This window comes from Hippichthys cyanospilos, chromosome 12 (assembly GCF_059441005.1).
Source record: "Hippichthys cyanospilos isolate Australia breed blue-spotted pipefish chromosome 12, RoL_Hcya_1.0, whole genome shotgun sequence".
In the NCBI taxonomy this organism is placed as follows: Eukaryota; Metazoa; Chordata; class Actinopteri; order Syngnathiformes; family Syngnathidae; genus Hippichthys; species Hippichthys cyanospilos.
In genome coordinates this window covers 13,077,146-13,093,112 of record NC_142380.1, presented here as the reverse complement: position 1 = coordinate 13,093,112, position 15,967 = coordinate 13,077,146, and the positions used below count along the sequence as shown (strand labels likewise).

The 15,967-nt window shown below is 36.8% G+C and overlaps 1 protein-coding gene across 1 annotated transcript; it reads left to right on the top strand.

Moving 5' to 3' along the window:
- The first annotated feature begins 1,461 nt into the window (after positions 1-1,461).
- LOC148414950 (endothelin receptor type B-like) lies at positions 1,462-15,370 on the top strand. Its single transcript, XM_088430103.1, has 8 exons — positions 1,462-1,695; positions 4,250-4,714; positions 5,368-5,480; positions 8,328-8,532; positions 8,944-9,093; positions 10,349-10,482; positions 10,552-10,660; positions 12,566-15,370. Exons 2-8 carry the CDS (start codon positions 4,301-4,303, stop codon positions 12,701-12,703), a joined length of 1,263 nt encoding a protein of 420 aa, XP_088286229.1. The 5' UTR covers positions 1,462-1,695; positions 4,250-4,300; the 3' UTR covers positions 12,704-15,370.
- The last annotated feature ends 597 nt before the right edge of the window (positions 15,371-15,967 follow it).

The following is a 15,967-nucleotide window of genomic DNA, read 5'->3' as shown; positions in this document are numbered from 1 at the left end:
TGGATATGTCAAGTGCAACCAATTACCTCTTTTATATCACATCCCCTTACTCAGCATCTTTTAATATATTTCTTGCATCTATTTATATAGATACTCACTGGTACAAAATTTGGCAATTTGCTTCATCACATCTCACAACATCTGTTTCTTTTATTATCATCATGATCTTGTATCCCGAGAAAAAAATTCAAGTTTTTACACCTTATATGAAGGAGGCAAATTTCCAATAAATAGAAAATACACTTGCTTAAATGATTTGCTGCATTTCATACATTTTTAAACTAAAATCCGAGTTTTCGCACCTTGAAATGTCAGGTATTGTCCATGAAACATGGTGCTGTTGGCAGCATCATGCTTTTCATCCTCAGCTGGAACTAGTTATTTTGTCAAAGTCGTGTGATTTATGAATTATTCCACATACCAGTCAATTATGGCACAAACCCTTTTGTTATAAAGTTGAAAGTTGCTATAAAGTTGAAAAAAAAGACATTTTCGGATTTCAGCACCTCTTTTCAGTATGACAACCACTCAAATAAAAGAATAGCTTTCCAGTCAAACCTGAGATCTAATTAAAAAAATGTTACATAAGAAGCCCTCCCAATTGGAAAGAAATCCGCTTGCAAATTAATTCAAGCAGTACCTTACTGACAGGTCCCTACTCAAATAGAATGTTATATTATTATTTTTTAGATTTTTGTACTTTACCCTTTGAATATCTGTTTGATGAATTATAGGGCTAATTTGTAACCAAATTTGACACAAGGATGTATCTTGTTGTGTAACTCTTATATTAGGGTTGAGCATCACAAGCAATTACTCTGACAACTGGCTGAGGTGCGCAAATGCTGTTCTTTGTTTTCTGTAATCTACCAGATTTATAGGCTATCATATCAAACGGATTATAATTTTGCTGCTGTTGAGACTTTGTTTTGTTGTTTGAGCATATAGCACACATAACCAACGGCATTTTTCAATAACAGCTGGCTCCGAGAGATAGGGTAGAATCAATTTATCTACTTAATCGCACTGGTTGATATCTGATTAAGATTATGTTTTTAATCAGTTTGAGGAAATTTGATTTCATGGTGAGTTGTTTCTCTTTACATAACAATGACCCATGCCCAAATTTAGGGGGAAATACATGTTTGCTATGTCGAAGTACAGACCCTGTCCAAAATGTGTTATGTGATAAAGAAACCTAACACTCAACTATCAAAACAACATCTCTCAGATGTGAGCTCACAAACTAGGTGGAGGTAACAAAATATTTAAAGATTTCAATACAAAAAAGCATATCCCTGTTTGAATTTTGATGGTACTGTTTTCCTTTGAGAAGAATAACTTTGTGAACATCCTGCTGGCCTTCCTCTGTCTTCCTCCACGCCTCCCGTAGATAAAACAAGGAGTGGTTTTGAGGGGCAGAGATCCAGCCAGCTGACTGAACACACACAGAGACTCAGCCAGTGTTGGAGCGAAGAGGATGAGACTGCTTATGGGAAACAGATCTGGAGCTTAACTTGGACTGTAGTCCCAAAGAGACAAGGGGGCTTTTGGAGATGACTGGCCTGTCATTTCAGGAACAGCCTCCCTCCAATTTGGGAACCTATCTCCATTGTGAAACGCTCACAATTACCTTGTAATTGGACAGCTCAGAAGTATATATTGTGGATCATTTCTACTTCAGCAAGAGGCAAAGTAAGTCAGAGCTCAGGTATTTGGCATGGGTATCACTACTTACTTGAAGAACAAAAAAAAAGGAACCTGTTCTGTTTGTCTGGTGCCCATGCAGAATGGTGTATCTGTATGCAATGTTATTCAGAGTTGTTTTTTTTTTTTTTTTTTTGTGCAACCGAGGAGTTTGATATACTTCCACGCCGTATTGTGTATCCATTGAAAAAACAAAATGGTGTGTTGAAGTCACTCTTATTTCATCAAGTTGTTACACCAAAACATTTGAATCTAAATACATTTTGAAGTAGCCTACCAGATCTAATTTTGCGCAACCTAAATTCTAGTCTTTTCTGATATATGTGAACCCCTGTTAAATACTTCAGTTAAGTCTAGTGCTATGCATTTTTTGATCATTAAAAAAAAGTAAAACTTAAGTAAGTAAAATTTAAGTACTATACTTGTGGTGTATTTTGTCAATCAGATCCAGAGAACAGATTGTCTAGCATCACTCCTTTTCTTCTGGCTTGTCTGCCGGAGAACGCTCATCCCTATAAAACTTAATAATGGTATATAACCATTTTGTAAGGGAGTCACCATAACTCAATTTATCATTAGGCTGTATTAAAAAAATGCATACATTTTCTGTCATGGCAGATACCTAAAGAAACCCTGTTAAAATCTCACACCACTCCTGAAATACTTTCATGTACCCCCATTTGAGGACTATTGTTGTAGTTTGCATATTGTATATAGAAATATTTGAAATACAGTGGGCCATTACAATATTTGTGAGCAGACTGAGAGAAATCTTGTAACATAGAAAAAAAACAACAACAATGGAGCAGCAGTAGATTATGACCTTATAAGACTACTGTAGCGCTACATGGTCCAGTTCCGAACTGTGGAGGAAAGGCAGTGCCACACCCTGTGACAAAAGAACACAACTAGTACCAAACATTACAGGACGGGACAGGACAGGGACAGTATAGTGAGTTAGGCTGCCAGTGGTGGACTTTTGAGCACAAACGAGAGAACAGTCTGATCTGCTAACATAACCAAAAATGCTGTGTGGCTGTCAGTTGAGCTTACCACATGCAACCGCAGTAGTTCCCATAGGGATGTCGATGAAGATACAGTATACCATGTATTAACATTGTCACACATGTGTGACTTCTGGTGTACAAGAGGTTAAACACAGGTCAGGGTGCTCTAGGGTTAGGGTGCCCCCCCCACCACCACCGCCATTCCTACCCTCTTCATGGAAACTGGGTTGAGAGGACATTGCCCTTGCCCAGACCTAGAACAGTCTGCCCCTCAAGCATGCTCCAGGAAGAGGACATGTGGCCCAATGAGCAACTCCACCAGCCAAAAACTCCACCTCTGTTGGAGAGCGTGAGGCTAAAATGATTACTTAAGGGGTTTGTGGTGGGGTTTCGGATGTCTTGTGACTGCCTTGTAAAAAAAAACAACAACTAACTTACAGCTACAATTGACCTACTGTTTAATGTATGTTTTTATTTCTGTTTAAATATGCAATCAAATAACTATCTTGTGATCAGAAAAAAAAGAATATGTTTTTCTCATTATTTTTCAGATATACATTTTTTCATAAAACTGGGTATTTGAAAATTCACAGCTGTCGATCTAAAATGTACTTCAACATTCCAAATAGTTTGGTTAAATAGCTTCAATACTGCTGTTAACAATGCCAACACACTGCTATCAGTGTGTTTAAAATGTGAGGGCAAGTTCAGGAGCAGAAGGAAGATGTAAACATTGAAAAGCATGTGCCTTTTTTTGGTCAATGAATGGTCACTTTAACTTTTACAAAATAGCTCAGTTGCACCTTTGACAGAGTGGTATGTAATATTTGTAAGAATATTAGCCTAGTTTAGCCTACCACATAAATGCAAAGCACCCAACAAAGGTGTTAATATAGCAAGGCTCTTTTGCCAAACCTAACTTGAGAACACCCACATCTGAGTGACAATTTTTTTTTAACTGTATGGTCATTGACAAATGAAAACAGCACAATTCCTCCTGATCATGGAAACTGAAGGGCATAGCCAGCGATTGAGTCTAGTCTCAAATACAGCAAAGGGTAAATGGCTACAACTGCATCTTGTAAAGTCTGTTAAAGCAAATACTGTAAATAACTCAAAATAATAAGCCACTTCTACATTGTTGTACATCAATCCTTTGATCTGCAATGATGACACCATGTATCTAAATGAAACAAATCTTTTAAAAATCTTAATTAAATAATCTAAAAATGTTTACTCTCTTGACATTACTAAACTGTGGATTTAGGATTACATTTGGCATTGGTATAATTTGTGTTTGGTTGGTTGACAGTGTGCATGCCCAATAGCTATAGTCTTTCAGGTCCAGTGTTTAGCTATCTCTTAATTGTTTGGGAATAAAGCATCACTGCACTTTTTACAAAGTCTATAAAGAATCAGTCTACCACTGCAGCTCTTGAGTGTGTTTATACAGGATAAATAATGACATTTTGGTTGGATTCTGACATATAAAACACAGGAACTAAAGTGTGAATCTGTCCTATTCATTTTCTCAGTTTCAGGCATTCTCAAAGAGGATCAAGACAAGTTTCCAATCAAACGCCAGGATGAGGAAGACGTTTTACTATTTGGGTTTACTCCTGCTGGGCCTTCATTTCCTTTCAGCCAGCGGGCAGCTGGAACCAAAAAAACAAACGCCTCCTGCTACTCTCACTGCTACACAAAGACATGGGCTAGTTGAACGGGACGGGCAGGGTCCCGTGAGACCCAACATCACCATGCCACGCCGACGAATGCCCCCCATGTGCAGCGCGCCCACAGAAATTCATGACACATTCAAGTATATCAATACGGTTGTGTCCTGCCTGGTTTTTGTTGTGGGGATCATTGGAAACTCCACACTTTTAAGGATCATCTATAAGAATAAATGCATGCGGAATGGGCCAAACATCCTCATAGCCAGCCTGGCTCTCGGAGACCTGCTACACATCATCATTGCCATTCCCATAAATGTTTACAAGGTGAGTCTAAATGTCAACTACAGTTACAACTACTTGAATATTACTCCCATATTATGTTGACTTTGTAAATAGTCGACACAAATGCTTTGGCCGCATCTTGGACTGATTTGACAAGCCCACCCATACCCGAACCTGAAGGAGGGAATTCTGCATACCTTTCCTCAATGTTATTTTATCCACCGATTCCTGAGCCCCTTGATTTCCCTTTTTGTGTCTGGCATGTTATTATGCAGATATTTTGAATATTTTGTGTGAGACTGTGTGTGAATGCATGCATGAAAATATGAGAATCTTCATGGGGGAAACTGTTTATTTAACTGGGGAGAAAAGGTTGTCCAAACAACGTCAGGTGTCCATATGATTCCAATAAAGATCACGCTCCAGTCACATGGTGGCGTCACAGGGTTACTGTACCTTTACAGCCTTGGGGCTTTGATGTCTGCTAAAAACACCACTGATTTTTCAAAAGCTTTTAACCCTGACCAGAGTGAAGAGATAATTGGTTTCTGTCGGCTGAAACCAATAAGTTCGGCTTCATGCATGTTTATTCTGAACTGTGTGCCTAAAGCTGAGAAAATCAACAAGGAGCCTGGGAATTTGTTATACTACCTCTCATGGTTGAACTCTGACTCTTGAACTTTCACTCTCTCCAGCTCCTAGCAGAAGATTGGCCTTTTGGGGTGGCTCTGTGCAAGCTGGTGCCATTTGTCCAGAAAGCCTCTGTGGGGATCACTGTGCTGAGTCTGTGCGCACTCAGTATTGACAGGCAAGCCCATCTTTCAAGCATATGTTACCCCCTTAGGCCCATTACCCACATAAGCCAGTATTTTTCTTTCCTCGTACTTTATGCATCAGTAATATCGACTGTCACCGGAACATTATCCAGGTAGAGAACTGTAAAATTGCACCTTTTACTTCTATATACCATATTTTTCGGACTAAAAGACACACGGGTATACTATAAATATTTGTATATATATATATATATATATATATATATATATATATATATATATATATATATATATATATATATATATATATATATATATATATATATATACATATATATATATATATATATATATATATATACATATATATATAGAAGTAAAAGGTGCAATTTTACATTAGCTTTTTAACTCATTCAACGCCGAAGATGTATTTTAACATTTTTTTTCTTTACTTCTAAGTATCTATCTATCTATCTATCTATCTATCTATCTATCTATCTATCCATCTATCTATCTATCTATCTATCTATCTATCTATCTATCTATCTATCTATCTATCTATCTATCTATCTATCTATCTATCTATCTATCTATCTATCTATCTATCTTCTTTTCCCTTTACTTCTAAAAACATACCATTAGAAACTGACCCCGTGGTCGACTGAAACATTCACTCCCAGATACTTAAGTATCTGGAAATTAATGTCTTAATGTGCACAAGTATCAATATACTATAAACCGCAGGGTCCAAATCATGAGAAAAAAGTGTTGATTTTTAGTCTAAAAAATACGGTAAATAAGTTGGGAAGAAATATGTAAAACGATACTCAGTATCACAGAAGTAATACTGCACTCAAAGGTCAAACAGTACCAGTAGTAATTTTAGTAGTAGTAGAAAGTAGTACACCGTGACTACACCAGGTTAACTTTCCATTGAACATGTTGAGCTTAGCAAAGATGCTGAAAAGGAAAAAATCTTGAGGTCTAGCTCAGGGGTTGGCAACCCTTAATAGTAAAAAAAACATGGCTGTCTCCCATGGGGGTGGGGGACACACTGAGAGCCACAAAATCTTTTTGATATCTTAGTTAAGTGAGGATAATAGCATATAAAGAAAAAAAATGTCTTTTCAAGTAACTTTTGTGTCAATTAAATCAAAGCCAAACTTAAATGATCCTCCTGCAGCCACCCCAAAAAATGCAAAGGCCACAATGCCACCCTTTTGCTGGCATTTTCTCACATGTGGATTATGCTGTCAGCTATTCAGTTAAATTAGGTACGTCAATATAAAAGACATAATTTCAAATTCAAATGCTCTCCTCTAACACCTTAGGAAGTCAAGAACCTCAAGCTTTTAATTTGTGAAAATACTCAGGTTTGAAGAGAAAGTCATACAAAATGTGCAAAGTTTTCATCTTGACAAAAATATTGCTTGCTTACAAAAACTAAAATCTGAAACATATTTTGTTCTGAGTCACATTTTTAATTCATTAAATGATTCCTTGCATGTCGCTGCATAGTCAGGTTGATGTCCGGATTAACTAAAAATGTAGAGAGGGTTGTAAAAGATGTGAAGGTGTTTCAAAACTTTTGACTGTTTACTGGTGATGTGATGTTCACAAACAAACCGAGCCTTTTGAAGGACTCTTCACTGTTAATGATTGGAGTCGGTTCTTTGTAAAGGAGAGCTCTGGAGATCATGTCATTTTAGCACAGTATAAGCGTCATACAGTCGGAAGTTTTTAAACTCTGGGGCAAGCTAAAAAGAAATAAAAATACATGGAGGGACGAAGTGGAGGAGAGAGCTTGCGACTGAGTAGACGTGAGTGACTACAGGCTTGATTTCATAGATATGATTGGTTCAGTTAAACTATTTAAGATGGAGTGGACACACATGTTCACCAATGTGTGTAAGGTGTTCTTTACATTTGTATTTATTCATGGCTGAAATTTATTAAGAAGTTATGGAGAGTTTATTTTTTTAAAGCAATATTTGGCACGATTCCCAACATGCCTAATGTACTGACTACCGTATTTTCCGCACTATAAGGCGCACCGGACTATAAGGCGCACCTCTCAGTTATTGACATATCTTAAAACTTTTTCCATATATAAGGCGCACCTGATTATAAGGTGCACCCTCAATAAATGACATATTTTAAAACCGTTTCAATCACAATATAGTAATACTCAAATTCATAACAATAACTCAAATAACTCTTAACTCTCAATAGCATAATAACTCAATGTCAATATGAGCAACCTTGTTCAACTGTAAACACGCAAAAGAAAGAGGTAAAGCTTACTTTATCACTTCATTCTCCATCTACCAATCCCAATCTCAATATTGATCCATATATAAGGCACACATGATTATAAGGCACCCCATCAGCTTTTAAAAAAAAAAAGAAGACTTTTAGGTGTGCCTTACAGTACGGAAAATACGGTACTTACAATACTTTAGAGGATGGTATTTTAATAATACTAACTCTTAAATACTTAAAGTAGGACATGAAATGTGACGTATCACTAATCCCAGAGTTCATAAACATTGATGTCTTAAAAAGCAACAACAACAACAAAAAGCACACATAAAAGAGTCAGTCTATCAATAACTCTTTTAGCAAACGGCTCCCTATAAAGAGCTAAAATTCCCATCACGACCTTACTCACATCTAACATGAAAAAACACAATGCCTTCAAGTAATGATTATTTTCCAAAGTCACAGGAGTCTCAAGATGAAAGAGCCGCATGTAGTTCTGGGTTGCAGACCCCTGGTTCGATGCTCAATTAAAACTGTATACATTGGCGGTCCAAAGAGTTGAGCCAAACACCACTTATACAAGTTGTTATTGTGAGCTCATGTGATTGATACTTCAGATATCGCGCCGTGACCTCATGGAGACGGATCAAAGGGATCGGTGTTCCGATGTGGATGGCTATCGAAATTGCACTCATCTGGATACTATCCATCATCCTTGCTGTACCCGAAGCTATCGCTTTTGACATGACCGCGATTAACTACAAAGGAGAATGGCTGAGGATCTGTTTATTGAATCCCAAGCAGAAAACAGACTTTATGAAGGTAAGCTGTTACACAGAGCTTCATAGTCATATAACGCAGCCTGAAAGAGAGCCAGAGTATGTTGACACAGATGCAAGTACTGCTGATCATTGTGAGACACGGTGCAGATAAAGATGTGCAGGTATTGTATGTCATGATGTCACCTAAGTTAAGCGCACTGTGACAGCTTCCAGGTCAGGCCGAGGTTTAAAAGTTTCCAGATTGAATCGTCATAAAAACTGTGTGTCAGAGGAGCAATTACTTTGCGTTCTGGAACAAAATACTGCACTGTGCAGATCGTGTGTTCTATCGCACGCAATATACAAATATTTTTATGTGAATGGTGAATTTGAGACCCAGGTCGATCCTTATTCCCGGCAGAACTCGTCTTTCTGGAATTCATTCCTGACTGTCCATTTGATTTCTGTCTAGTTTTATAAATCGGTGAAGGACTGGTGGCTGTTTAGTGTGTATTTCTGTCTGCCGTTGGTCTGCACTGCCATATTTTACACCCTGATGACCTGTGAGATGCTGAGGAAGAAGAACGGAGTTCAAATTGCCCTCAGTGACCATCTCAAACAGGTTTGTTCTTTCACAATGTATTCTTTTCAACTGGCTCTTAAATGGAGGGTGACTTTTTGCGAAGAAAACATTCATTGTTAGGAATTGGCAGGAGTTTATTGTTAATGTAATGGAGTGCACTGTTTGGATACAATATAAATTCTTCCTAGCGGCAATATTGCAATCATTATAACGGGATCAAAATAATCAATATCCAACCAAATTCATTTAAAAAATAGATTTTTTAAAAGTTAATTCCTCATTCTATCCCAAGATATGTTTTTTAAGATTCCAGACATTCAAAACCCAGATGCCTGTTTAAAAATATATTTTGTCTTTTTTTTTCAATTGTGTGGCAAAAGGATTAAGCATTAAAGTAATCATTTTCTTTAGTTATTAAGTAATTCATATAATTGTCTATTTTATGAAGTTACATGAGTTAATCGAGTGCTAAAGTAATCAAATATTGTAGGCAATCAAGTTCGAGAGTAATCTATTACTACAAATTAAGTGCTAAAGCAATTAATTAGTACTTTAGCACAAACATTAATTAATTACTTTGAGCACTTCACCACATACATTACGAACCCCACAGTAAATAAATATGTCAGTACATCATCACTGTAGTACTTAATGAGCTAAAATTATCAATTCCTTTAGTGCTTGATTACCTAAGGTTAATTACTTTGGCAATTGATTACCTAACATAATAAATTACTTTATTGCTTGATTTCCTAAGGGTTAGGGTTAGGGTAGCAAATTGGTTTCAAACTTTATTACCTAAGATAATCAATTACTTTAATACATAATTACTTAAAGTAACCGACTACTTTACTACTTCATTGCGTACCAGCCGTTTTTAGACCCTCTAAAAATATACTTATTTAATGTCTGAACTAAAAAAATAAATACATTTAAAAAAAGTAAAATGGGATAGAATGAGTTTGTTTTTGTCATAGTCGATCGAGTATATTAAGCTGGTTTGCCATCAAAGCGTCTTTTGTTTATTCAATGGGGAAAAACACAAACTGACCCAAATAACATTTTCTTTACTCACGAGCGGAAACCATACCAAATGTGCCTAGTTAACAAATATAATTATTCCGTTACACTTCAGTCCAGCCCAACACGAGACTTCCGCTTATCATAAACTTATCTTTTTTGATCAAAGAAAACAAAATATGATTTTTGTGAGCAAGAGTTCATCACAGGAACTGTGTCTTTGTGTCAAAAAGTCAGCATACACAACTGAGATTTTTGTTGTTATTGTTTGCAGCGACGGGAGGTTGCAAAGACCGTATTCTGTCTGGTTCTGGTCTTTGCTCTGTGCTGGCTCCCTCTCCACCTTAGCCGAATTCTAAAACTCACCCTCTATGATGAGAATGATCCAAACCGCTGTGAACTGCTCAGGTATGCGACATTGCAAATAAAACTGAACCGTAGCATGAATGATTTACTGTACATCTATGCATTTTCCAGTTTCTTTTTAGTATTAGGCTATATTGGCATCAATATGGCATCTGTCAACTCCTGCATCAACCCAATTGCCCTCTACATGGTCAGCAAGCGATTTAAAAATTGCTTCAGGGTAAGCAAAAGTTTAATACTAGGATTTGCTGAATACAATGAAAGGCCGTGGGTACAACAAGTCTACACACCCCTGATAAAAATGCTACGCTTTTTGCGATAATTAAAACCATTGTCCACTACAATCTCTCCTAAACATATGTGGAAAAATGTTGTATGTCAAAACAAAGGCTAGATTTTTCAGCCTTAAATCCAAAAGGTATGTTTGGCGCAGAAACAACACCGACCATCACAAAAGTAACACAATACTCCAGTATAGTATGGTGGTGGCTGCATCATGCTTTAGGGCTTTTTCTAGTGGAACCTGAGCCTCAAACAAAATGAAAAGGACCAAATGACAATCATTGGTTGCACAAAACCTTCAGGCTTTGCCTAGAAAGAAAAAAAAAGGGTTTAATTAGAGGAGAATCTTCAAAGGATTGAAGATGTGCGCTAATTACCATTTAACTCTTTTAACCCTCTCAGGCTCCAATTAAGGTTTAGGGTTTTTTTTACATCCGGGTAAAAAAATGGTAAATAAAATAATAAAATATTAACGGATAATAAAATATTAATGTGAAATAGTTAGGGGATTCTCAGTTCGTTCTTGCAAATCTGCAACTCCTGTCTGGAGAGTTAATGCCAACTATTAAAGGGCTCCTTTTATGGAACACCCCAATCTGTTATTTTCCTCTCTTGAGCCATTTCTGAGAATTCTTGGCTTGTTCTGTGCTCTCAGCTCTAAAGAAAACGCTTGCGAGATGCACAATGGCGTCAGTGGGAGGAGCAAGGCTCTCATGTAGCCTAAACTGCCCCTGAACCGCCTGTGCAGTGCAAATACACACCCACATTATCCAAGCAGTCATGCCTATGTTTACTTCCGGTATTACACCGGAGTTGGGGAGAAGAGATTTTGCACCGAGTTGGTCAAGTAAACAACAACTTTTCATTTAACAGTTAGAAAGTTTTATGTAGAAAATGTCGAGGTGGCGAAAATGTGTGTTTGGGAACCAACCGCCAGGCATTTGTGAACGTCATCATTTCATAGAAGACTGCATAGTTAACCTTCGCCAATACAAGAGTGGAATTGCTGTAAAATTACAAATGAAAGCTGGGAATTTCCCACAATTGCACTAGATAGAAAGGCCATAGCTCTAAGTACATGTTAGCTCCATTGTTCAGAAATGAACCATGCGCATTGGATTAATTTATACAGTATATTCATGCGACATAAAGACGGCTTTGACAGCGTTTTTTTTTCTGCTACAAGTACAGAATTGTTACACTTCTCCATGTGAAGTACTATTCATAACTACTTTTGAGTTTCTTGGCGTTGCAAATTCACAGTTGCACACATAAGTATCCCCCAGGGTTATGTAAGTTTTTTTCTTATTGTTTCACGGCCGATTGCCTTTAAATGACATCATGAAGGTGGTGCGGCAGCCACACAATTTATTTCAACAAGACGTTTCGCTCTGGGTTGGAAAAGTTGCTGCAAACCTCATATTTCATGAGTAATTAAATCATGAAATGATTTAAAAAAAAAAGTAACATTTGATCATTTATATGCATATATTTTAATGTGAAGTTAAAAAAAAATTGATAAAGGTCTTCAAAAACAACAATCAGGTTTGAGCATTCTGACTGATCGTATTTGTTATTTTCATTCCCATTCACAATAGAAAATAGATAGTTGAAGTCAATTGATGATTCAGCGCTCAAAGTGTTAACATGAATCTGGTTGATTCTGAGCACAGCCACATCAAGAGGGTGTGCATAGTTGAATTTGAAGAAGGGTGTGTAGACTTTTGATATACACTGTGCACTAAGACAATAAATGAAAACAAATGAGAAAATAGCTTATTTTGCTGTTTGTTTTCATTTACATTCTTTCTCAAAAATATCCTATTATTTGACTTGCTGTTAGTCCTGCCTGTGCTGCTGGTGTCTACCAGCGGAGATGCTGATGATGGACGAAAAGCAGTCGTGCATGAAGCTGAAAGTCACCGAAAGAGCATCTGACCAGAGCAATTCTCGAATAACCAACAAGTCTACGACAGCCTGAATGCTGTAAGCTACTCCAAAAAAGGAACGAAACGTGAGGTCGTAAGAATGATAAGACTTGTACAACCAAAGACGATTGAGGTTCATCTTTGACATCATTTGGAGGTTTTGAAGGCATGAAAGCAGAAACGTCATCAGCTGTGATGATTTACAAATCATCAAGTCTATTTAATGCTTCATGTGTGTAATGAGGAAAACAAGGTGTTGTATGATTTAAAAAATGGTGGGAACTGAGACGTGCATGGTGCAGTTAGGCTCAAAACAAAGAAAATGCAAGTATGAAATAAGAAGGAAATTGCATGGCACTTACTAAGAAATGAAAACAGATATATGTGGAGAGTTTGTGTAAATATATACACAATTATTGTTTTAGATTGATTTGTGGAGGTGAATTTGACCTGGCTTTTAATCTGGAAGATGTCAATGATTTTGAAATATTGCTCAGCATTTCAGGATTCTAAGGGCTCAATTCTATAGACAGAGCATGTATACTTAGGCGTAAAACCTGGTGCATCTTTATTTCCGTATGAAAGACTCCTCTAGTGTGTTTGGGAATTTGACAGGCTGAACGGCCTCGTGATGGGTGTTTCAATGTACCGAGGGACCGCATGTGACAATTTGTTGGCAGACATTCGACTAAAGATTAGGCTTGATGAAAGCTCTCCTATGCTGAAATTAAAGGGAATACAGTAAGAAAAGACGTGTCCTTCTACCGGGAAGCAAATTAGCTATGTGCACTCCCATAATGGTGCAAACGCCTTTTTCTTACAGCGCACGTCTAGGAAAAAGACAAAAGAAAGAAAATTCAACCCTTGCACACAATTAGACTGCACTTTGATCTATTGTGTTCACAATTAATGTTAATCGCCTGTGACATTTTGGCCATTATTGTGGTGCATCAAATTCCCCATTCATCATTTATTTTGTCTGGTCCCTTGTAGGACTGGGTGATATGGCCATAAACTAAAATCTTATTACTTTTTCTGTCTTTCATGACTATAGGTGTCTTAATCGATTTTAATCAAAGTAAGAAATATGACAAATATTTATTCAAAGGTTTGATGTGTTAAAAAAATCGTGCAAAATGCAAACGCAACAAAATGTGTATTATGATAAACCAATATTATTGCGAACTTAGTGATAAAAGGTTGTGCAAAAATAACAATTCATAGCCTGTGCAAAACTTGCTTAAATCCCACATTTAAATAGTTAGTAACTTTTGTAAACTTTTGTATTTTAAGCAGCATTCTGCCACATTTGCGAAGCCTTGATTTCGCAATTTAGCTCATTTTCAAATCAGATTTTTCTGGGTTCTGTATAATTAAATTAAATCATTTTTTTGCCCAGGCTTAGTGGTTAGTCTAAAAGGTAAAGCAACAATACCTGAAATACATTAATTCATTTTAATCATGTTTCGGTGGGCCACTGTTCTTTGAAATTTAAACTTAGAAGGTTGCCAAATGCGTCAAACTCAGAAATGTATTCTACTATATGATTTAATACACTTAAATCAGGTGAAACTTCCTATATTGTTCAAATAGGCTTCAATAAACCTGACTACCAATAGTTTAAATCCTAATTAAAATGCAAATCTAAAAAAACAAAAGATGATCTCGCTTCATCAAGAAGTCATGCCGTTGTCCCAAATTTGAAAAAATACAGTGACTTGACCTTGTATGGGCAAATACTGAAAGACAGGGATTTTAATCCGAATGTTGCCGACAGTGCACTTTCAGTATCTTTGAATCACCCGTTTTACTCCTGGGTGCTGAAAAACGTACTAGAAAAGTAACACACACTAAAGCTAGGTTCACACTACAGGGCTTACTGCTCAATTCCGATTTTTTTGTGAAGTCCAATTTTTTTCCTGAGGTCGTTCACATTCCCAAAAAAATGCAAGCTCTGTGTGACCAGTGTGTGAATGCCAAATGGCCCACATGCGCAGAGGACACAGTGATGCTCACATGTTCCTGTTTACGGAAGTACTACAAAGGCTGGCCCAATGGCTATCATACCGCAGCCACAGTATTTTTAATTTGTTGTATTTAAGGTGGAAAGGTATTTGGCTATGGCATTTTGTGCCATGACAGCAATGTCACCCACATTTTTGGATAAGCAAATGTAATTAAATTCACATACAAAAAAAGTGTTGTTTGAATACATTCAACTTAATTTCGCCAACGTTTTTTGCTCAAAATGAACTCATCTGGATTCAGATTTTTTTTTATGTAGCTGTATGATCTAATTTAAAGAAAAAAATGTGGATTCTTTATCATTTTTATTCAATGCATTAATTCTGAGAATTTTCAAAAAAATGGCTTGAAAAATGTGTCAAAAATTTCAAATCTAATAAAATCTTTTATTTGCTTTATTTTATTTACAAATCAACAAATGTGGCAGCTTTGCATGTCAAATTTTCACGTTTGCCCACATTTTGCAGGAATAACTTAACTAAATAGAACAGGGACACCCACCCATTAGTTTCTGACTGCACTACTGATTACAGTGTTACGACCATTCAGTTGGTTTATTATTGTCTTCGAGATTAAGCCTATTCTTCAGGATTTCACGTTTCATTCTTGTTTCATCTCCCCATCTTAATGTATCTAATGTACCTTGTAGGATGTGGAAAGAGTATATTTCTGCAATAAACAAATATGTGTATAGATGTTTATGTAAATAAGCAGTCTGTTTGTGTACATTATACGTTTTTTCTCGGTCATAATCACTGATGACTGTACATGAATGTTTTAGTTTTGCCTGTTATTGTGACCAAACCGTTTTGTGTGTGATTAGCTTAAGTGTGGAGGCAGGGAGAATCATATGATGACTAGGCTAACACAGAACTTTATTGTGAACTATTTTCTCACTTCTCAATTACACACAAACACACACACACACGCAGCTTTGACCTGGGAATCTTCCTGCAGGCTAATCCAATGTCACGCATGTCACATTAGCAGCCAGAGAACTAAAGAAGCTCTCTGTCTCTGTCTTTCTGTCTGTCTGATCGCTTAGCACCCCTCTTCATTTGCAGTAATTCTTCTTTCATCTTTTTATTGCTGTCTATTTCCCTCTTTGTGTCTTTTACTTCTCCCAGGTCCTCTACCAATTTTACATCTTCAAACTCTTGGGATTCCTTTCTCAACTTCTCTTTATTAGGCTTCCACTTTTAGTAGGGTTTCTCAACATTTTGACATTAGGTCAAAGCCTCTAGATGCAGTACATGATACAAAATAAACCTTCACTTTGTTAAATGGTTTCA

What these genes read in the sequence shown, in the direction of transcription:
- LOC148414950 (XM_088430103.1), top strand. Translation starts at nt 4,301, where the DNA reads ATGAGGAAGACGTTTTACTATTTGGGTTTACTCCTGCTGGGCCTTCAT. An exon ending in TCAGTGACCATCTCAAACAG is followed by an intron (nt 9,094 to 10,348) that starts GTTTGTTCTTTC and finishes TATTGTTTGCAG; the next exon opens with CGACGGGAGGTTGCAAAGAC. An exon ending in GATTTAAAAATTGCTTCAGG is followed by an intron (nt 10,661 to 12,565) that starts GTAAGCAAAAGT and finishes ACTTGCTGTTAG; the next exon opens with TCCTGCCTGTGCTGCTGGTG.